The 7,851-nt window shown below is 41.5% G+C and overlaps 1 protein-coding gene across 1 annotated transcript; it reads left to right on the top strand.

Moving 5' to 3' along the window:
- Positions 1-650: 650 nt before the first annotated feature.
- Positions 651-7,291, top strand: cndp1 (carnosine dipeptidase 1). The gene is made up of 12 exons (XM_076041112.1): positions 651-1,043; positions 1,487-1,597; positions 2,087-2,230; positions 2,683-2,845; positions 3,599-3,687; positions 4,733-4,930; positions 5,026-5,110; positions 5,596-5,756; positions 5,845-6,009; positions 6,122-6,263; positions 6,585-6,732; positions 6,994-7,291. The coding sequence occupies exons 2-12, from the start codon at positions 1,487-1,489 to the stop codon at positions 7,067-7,069; spliced, it is 1,482 nt and encodes a 493-aa protein (XP_075897227.1). The 5' UTR covers positions 651-1,043; the 3' UTR covers positions 7,070-7,291.
- Positions 7,292-7,851: the final 560 nt, after the last annotated feature.

Genomic DNA, 7,851 nt, shown 5'->3' with positions numbered 1-7,851 from the left:
GAGACATGGGACCACTTGCAGGTTCATCGGGATCCCTCAAGACACAGCCACGTCAAATGAAAATGAAAATTTTTCTTCCTCCAAGGTGGGGCGTGACAGAGAAAGTTTGAGAACCAAAGCATTACCATGAGACAACAAAAAACTTGGTGTGCATAATGCCCTGGTTTTTAAGTGATCAAGGACTTAAATCCCTTAAATGCTCACTTCATATGCCCTTTCATATCTATTTGTGCAAGTGAGAAAGCAATAACTGTGCATGTAGAGTGGAAACAAAAACTTGTGCCTGATGTCAGAGAAAATGTACCAAGGGGAAGTACGAAAGAAGAAAATGCTAAATAGAACATATAGTTGGTGAAAATGCCTAAAGTGTAACACATGCACGTGTGTGCGTGCGTGCGGGTGTTTTGTGTTCGCTCCCCTGTAGGTTTATTTTCACGTGAGCGTGCCAAACCTTCAGCCTCTTGTCCTGTCTCACACTGCGACACGCAGGACGAGACAGGAAGCTTTGACCCTGGACAATTTACCCAATAACCATAAGGAGGTGATGGGATTAAATAATTCCAGGCATTCTTGTCACCGGCTAATCATTTAATACAGCGGCACAGCTGCATTCCCCCAGAAGGAATGCATACCTGTAGCTAGATGTCAGGTTCTGTACAATGGGACCCCTGCCTGATATGGAACAAGAAAAGCTGCTTTACGGCTATACTCTGCCGAAGCTGTAGGAAGGGGTTGCTTAGTGATTCCAACACAGAAGCAACAGGAGCTTCTGTTGATTTCATCACGCTGCTTTGTTCCTGCTGAACCCTGGTGTGCGCTCCCGGAGCTGGATCAATAGATTGGAAGTAATTCCTGTGCGTGTCAGCAAGAAAAATTTAATTTGTCAGCTCTCTTGGCTTTGTGTCAGGAAAATGTTTGACTGCGTGACCCTGGGGCCCAGCAGACCTCTGAGGAGAGGCTAAATAAATGGGCAGGCAGTGAATCGGGATCACAGTCTAGCCGTCTGAGAAGACTGTCACGGAAAACCTCCGCGGGGAAGAAAGGTAAGAACCAAAACGAGCGTGATGTATTGTCGATAGGATTGAAGGTGATGTTTTGGGAAATGTGTCCCGGAAAATGAATCTGGCTCTTGATTTATTGCTTGAAGGGAAACATCTATTTTTGTAAGCATATCGTTCAACATTAAAATTTTGAAATTGCAGACTGAAATAAAACAGTCGGGCTTCTTAGATGAAGGGGAAACTCTGCCATTCTGCCTTTAAAAGTAAGAATTTAAGGAAACAAACCTAAAATAAATAAATAAATGTGAAAATATTTTTCAAGTTATGGTGTGGTGGTCCTGTGAGGGTGTTTTTTTTTGTTTTTTTTTATTATTACAATGGATATCTAGTTTTTTAAACAATCACATACTTGGCCGAATGTACATTTTGTCATTTTTTTCTTCTATTGTGACGTCTGTTCTGACAAAACAACATGTTTTGCACAGATGGATCCGAGAGTTCTACCCTTCATCCTGCTGGTCATTTCTGCTGTCCATGCATTCCAGTACACAGAGCTGGTACAACATATTGACAGTCATCAAGAGGAATATGTGGAGGTACAATATCTTGTCTTGAGATTCCTTTATGAGCCGCTGCGGAGGCTGAATTTTTCTTTAAATTAGATTATTGTTCATTTTATAATTATGTTTTTTCTCATAAAAAAAGACGCACTTATGTTTTCACAGAAGTGAATGTTCCCTCTGGAAACTCAAATTAATATGTTCCACTTTTTTCGGATACTTGTACGTCATAGTGATTAAGTTCCTTTTAATACTTTCCTTGATGTTTTCATGTACGCCACATACAAAATTAAATGAAATTACTTTTGAATAAGTGCCATCACAGGTTCTGAATGTCACCACTGTAGCCCCTCCAAAGCTCCACGCCCCCAAGAAAAAATTTAATCTCTGTTTTCTCAAGAGGGAACACACGACAACACTGCAACGCTTTGTGCTATTATATCAGACACGATTTCACCAAGTTACAACAGGGAGTTTACAAGTAAGGAATGCAGGGCTCAGGGCAACGTGCTTGTTTGCTTTCAGGCTCTGCGCGATTGGGTTGCAATCGAAAGCGACTCCAGCAACGTGTTGAAGCGGCCAGAGCTTCATCGCATGATGGCGATGGTGGCTCAGAAGCTGAGACAGATGGGCGGCACAGTCGAGCTGGTGGATATCGGTGAACAAGAGGTCAGTGATGGAGCACACCTTTGATGAAATGCTACAAAAAAGACATATGAGAACTGTTGAAAAAATGTTTGCATTTCAAACAGAGAACTGAGCCCAATTTTTCATTAAAGCCAAACTGATTATAAAAATAAATATTTTTTTCACATGATTTGTAAGTACATCTATTATGTGTTTATTGATTGTGTATTCGAATTTGATAGAGGATTTGTTATTGAGGTTTGGGGTCAGGATTAGCCTGCCTTAACCTTAATCCATCACCTACAATTTATTGATTTAAATACACAATAATAAACAGTCTCAGATCATGACTGTGCTGACAAATCAAACAGCTTTGCTTATATTTTACTCACCAGTGTGTATTTGTAGGACCATTTTACAACAACAACAACAACAAAAAAATTGCTTGTGCTAAATGTACTTCAAAGAGTTTCCCTCTTCTTCAATATCCGCAGCTCCCTGACGGCCAGACACTGGCTCTGCCTCAAGTGGTGACGGCACAGTTTGGCAGCGATCCGAGCAAATTCACAGTGTGCGTCTACGGTCACGTAGACGTCCAACCGGCAAAGCTGGAGGACGGCTGGAGAACAGACCCCTACAACCTGACCGACATCAACGGTAACAAGTGACTGACAGGAACTCGTTTATTGAGGACTCGGTTTATTGTTTTATTGGATAATACATCCTAATTTTAGACACAGAGCAAGTCACAAAAAGTCCCAACAATTATAATCCAGTTTTCATCTGTCTGTCACTGTCACATCAGAGCTCGCGCTAGACCTGCTCATAAAGCTCCCTGAGGTCACTGCACTGTGATATGGCATGACACGAAAAAAGCTAGAACGAATTGAATTGGTGGGAAATGACAGAAAACAGTTGCTCAGGTATTTGGGGTTGCTACCAAAAAAAAAAAAAAAATTCTCTGACATTTTGCCTTTAACCATTGAATCTTGTACACTTTCTTCAACTATTGGGATTTGAATCCAAATCTTAACCCAAAGCTATGGTATCCAGCTACATTTCAAATAGTCATGTATAGGTTTGGGCATGGCTTGAATTTGAATGATTCTAGTTTCAATTCCGATTCCTCATTTCAATTCCAGTTCCTAATGATTCTCGATTCTGATCATTTTAAAGGTCGAAATGCAAATATGTGAAATATATATATATTTTTTTAACAATTCCAGGTGAATCTGAATGTTTCGACCTGGTTCCAATCAATGCTTGATGCTCGATGCCCAACCTTAGTTATGTATTCAGTACAGTAATAAAACCACATATCAGGCTAGCAGGATTAAAAAAAAAAAAAAAAACAGATTCCCAGCACGCACACATACTCAAATCATAATCAAATGGTTATCCTGCCCTCAGGTAACCTTTACGGAAGAGGAGCATCAGACAACAAGGCTCCAGTTTTAGCCTGGATCCATGCAGTGGAGGCTTACCAGGCACTCAACATGGTGAGAGGTGCTTCCCAAGCCACTGGATTAACAGCGCACAATAATGAAAAAGCAAAAACATAATAAAAAAGACATTTGTGGGAGCAGATGGTACTAAGGTGCTTTGACCTCAAGCACAGAGCGGATTAGAGCTATTATTGGCAAATCAATGTTGTTTTAAACTCGCTTAAAATCTTAATAATAGGAACACCGTGAAGCACCTCAGGCATCGCGAGCCCCGTGCTAACTCCTCGTTATTTGGCACAGCGTATTAAATATTTGAGACATGTTTAGCCGGAGCAAATTGGCGCCCTTAGGCGAGTGCAAGAGGAGAGCGGCGCTGCGGCCAAACCAATTTGCCAACTCAATGCTGCTCTTCAACAAGCAAATAAAGACAAGGGCAGAGCTGCTACATCAAAAGGCCACAGTGGGACAAGATGAGTTTCACACACACAAACACCGCAAATTGCTCATGACCTGCAGCGCCGTTACAGTTACAAAAAAAAAAAAAAAGCCTGTCAAGTTAAGAAAAGGTGTTTGTCGGCCATGTGCAGTTTCTAGCACAGGGGTCATCAACACGGTGCCCGCAGGCGCCACGTCGCCCCCCAAGGGCCACATGAGTTGCCTGCAGGCCCGTTCTAAAAAATGGTACAAGTCGTTTAGCTGTGTCTACAATTCCATTTTGTCCAATTTTAAGTTGTTGCTGATAATCATTGAAAAGTCTTTAACGCGATCAGTGTCAAATGTTCAAAAGGAAACTGCCCATTAGTCCGACAAACTGCCCATTGGTCCGACCTCCCATTAGTGTAGGGTTAGGCTTAGGGTTATGGGAGGTCGGACCAATGCCATGCTCCCCTTCGAATAGATCAGTAGCATTAATAATAATAATATATAACTAAAGGCGAAATGAGAAAATGTCTTATTTCAGGAGAGTGTAGCAAACTCGTTGCCCTCCATATGACTCAGCACTTATGAAATAGCTCTCAGGTTGAAAAAGATTTTGCGACTCCTGCTCCAGCAGTCAGATCTCTGACGCAGCAGCACCGTCGTCACTTGTGTCCGCCAGGAGCTCCCAGTAAACGTGAAGTTCGTCATCGAGGGCATGGAGGAGACAGGCTCCAACGGCCTGGATGCCATGATCGTGGCCCAGAGGGACACCTTCTTCTCCAGCGTTGATTACATCATCATCTCAGACTGTGGCTGGCTCAGCAGGCGGCCGGCCCTCACCTACGGCACCAGAGGAAACTGCTATTTTTACGCAGAGGTTGTTCAACTACACGCGCACACACGACAAACAACATCAACGATGACAAAGAAAAACTTGGCAGAATCAATGTTAAGACGAGCTTTCTTTTTCAGGTTGATGGACCTAAACAGGACTTACACTCTGGTGTTTATGGAGGCGCTGTGATCGAGCCAATGACTGACCTCATTGGCATTCTAGGTGAGTGTTTTTCCAAAAGGGACAATGTGCAATCACTCAGTCCTTCGCAGAAAGGTAAAACACAGACTAAAGAGCAGCTTGGCCTTGGAAATATGCCAGGTAATGTTTCCATTTTGTTGAATTTAAAGTCATGATTTGCATAATTTATTTCTTTGAAAGTGAGGCAGCCTGACCAGAATGCCTGGAGACTTTTAACCACTAAGAATGCAGCCGATTGACATACAATAAAGAAAATCATTAAAATTGTAATATTTATATAGTTATCGTTGGTACACATTTATAAACTTTAATATATATAAAATTAGATATAAAATTATCTTTTTGCTACTTGTTATATAAGTACATCTATTAATTTTTTATTGATTGTGTATTCATAATTTAAAAATGAAGGATTAAAATGAGGGTTTATCCATCTTTAAGTGTGCTTACACTATTAATAAACCCATAATAGATATGCATTATTAAACATCCAAACACTGTTGCAGACACGCTGATCAGCCCCAGTGGTAAGATCCTGGTCCCTGGGATCAGGGAGGCTGTGGCCCCCTTGTCAGATGAGGAATGGAGGATGTACCAGGACATTCAGTTTGACGTGGACAACTACAAGAACAAGATAGGGCTCAACCAGCTCATGTACAACAACAAGGTAAACCGTTGCGTATTCCCTACTGGTCTTCATGCTCCCTTGCAGATAATGAGGATGAATGACGTTGGTGTCCGATGATTTCTGTAAGGTGGACTTGTTGGCCCACATGTGGCGCTACCCTACAGTGTCCATTCATGGTATTGAGGGGGCCTTCTCTGATTCTGGCACAAAGACTGTCATCCCTGCCAAGGTTACCGCCAAGTTTTCCATCAGACAGGTTCCCGACATGGACCCTGCTATGGTCAAAAAACAGGTACATCGGGAAGGACACCCAAGCTTGGCACTCAGACTTACTATAAGCATATTCTGTACTTTTACCCTCCTAAACTGCTGTGGCATTATTGGATTATTGGTTGGATGTTTAGGTGACAGATTATCTTCAGTCGGTATTTGCCAAGAGGAAGAGTCCCAACAAGCTCAAAGTCACGATGGTGATTGGGGCCAAGCCTTGGCTGGCCAACACTGAGCACCCACTGTATGAGGCCGGGAAGGCAGCAGTCAACAGAGGTGCCTCAATGCAACACTGTCTTACATTAAAGCTCCTTAGTGTCCTACCAAAGCAAATGGTAGAAACTCTTTAGCAAATTCTTTTTTAGATCAGTTTAAATCTGTTAAGATACATGGCCATTTTACAGTGGTTGTCAAGAATTCAAAGGTTTGAAAGAGTTGTATAGAATCTCTATTAAAATGTCATAAAATTAACTTAACAGGCTATCAGTGCTCAGTTGTGTCTGACTGCATAACACACATACAGTGGTACTTTACGAAGCTTTTCTTTAAATGATGAATGTGGTATAATTCTCACATCTCTCAACCTTCTTTATACAGTATTCGGCGTGGATCCTGATCTGATTCGTGAGGGCGGGACCATCCCTATTGCCAGAACCTTCCAGGATGTGACTGGAAAAAGCATCATCATGATGCCCATCGGAGGCTTTGACGACGGACTGCACTCCCAGAATGAGAAAATCAGCAGGTTTGACGTTGAATCAGTTCACCGTCCGTGCTTCCAGTCATTTGTCCCGGTGAAAGGAAATTGTACATAACATGTTAGGCTATATAAAATACTTTAATATTTCATTTATGAGCAGCGGTGTAGTAAAATACAGTACATCTACTTATCTACAATCTTATAGACTGTAAAAATTCTTTGGAAGAAAACAGATTTTAGGAACAATGGATGGTAAACTGTCTTAAACAAAATGTATATATTTTCTTCTTCTTTTTGTTTTGCCAGGTACAACTATATTGAAGGGACCAAGCTATTTGTTGCCTACCTGAATGAAGTCTCCCAGATCAGAAGAACGGTGTGATGTTTGGTGGCTAAAACAGTTTGGCCCCTCCGACTTCTGTTGTATGTTTTCACAGTGACTTTCACTGCATTTCAAGCTGCCCGTGCTTTCTTTATCTTTACGTATTAATGCCTATCTATCTATCTATCTATCTATCTATCTATCTATCTATTGATGTGTACTACTGCTACATGTGGGTGAAGGCGTGTCATGCAGTAAAGCTGAACAATGCAACCAATGCAACCTTTGTATCGTCACGTTCATTTCATTGTTGCTAAGTAACGTTAACGATCGCAGTAGGACAATGTACTGTAAGACACACATCTTGTTCTCGCCATTGAGGAATGTTCGCTTACTAGCTCTCCGCTGCTCGGTGCCACGGTGCGTGTGGACAAAGGCTCAAACAGGCAATAGTGGTGCTTAGCTGTGCACATGTGCACTATGCATTATTTGATGAAAACTTTGTGAAATATAAATCATTTTTATCACCCGTCAATCAATCAAACACAAAACTCAAATAATTGAATCGTCTGTAAGATTGTGTGTGTGTGTGTGTGTGTGGGGGGGGGGGGGGGACAGACACCCAAGTCACTTGAAATCTTCAAGGTATTTAATGTCAGAAAGCAAGATGAACACATATTTGCACAATATATAGATTTTTATTTTATTTTATTTCTATCAGATAATCAGTTATCATTTATGATACATAAATGTTCTTGGATCAACTTACTCATTATTCCAGTTACCATGGGAGCTGCAGGGAACACAGCGCCCATGCTGGGGGAGAGATTTTTTTTTTTTTT

Source organism: Nelusetta ayraudi, unplaced genomic scaffold (assembly GCF_046127955.1).
Source record: "Nelusetta ayraudi isolate G7.1 ecotype Tasmania unplaced genomic scaffold, CSIRO-AGI_Nayr_v1 ptg000063l, whole genome shotgun sequence".
In the NCBI taxonomy this organism is placed as follows: domain Eukaryota; kingdom Metazoa; phylum Chordata; class Actinopteri; order Tetraodontiformes; family Monacanthidae; genus Nelusetta; species Nelusetta ayraudi.
This window is presented reverse-complemented; position numbering and strand designations above follow the sequence as displayed.

What these genes read in the sequence shown, in the direction of transcription:
- cndp1 (XM_076041112.1), top strand. Translation starts at nt 1,487, where the DNA reads ATGGATCCGAGAGTTCTACCCTTCATCCTGCTGGTCATTTCTGCTGTC. An exon ending in ACTGCTATTTTTACGCAGAG is followed by an intron (nt 4,931 to 5,025) that starts GTTGTTCAACTA and finishes TTTCTTTTTCAG; the next exon opens with GTTGATGGACCTAAACAGGA. An exon ending in CTGCTATGGTCAAAAAACAG is followed by an intron (nt 6,010 to 6,121) that starts GTACATCGGGAA and finishes TTGGATGTTTAG; the next exon opens with GTGACAGATTATCTTCAGTC.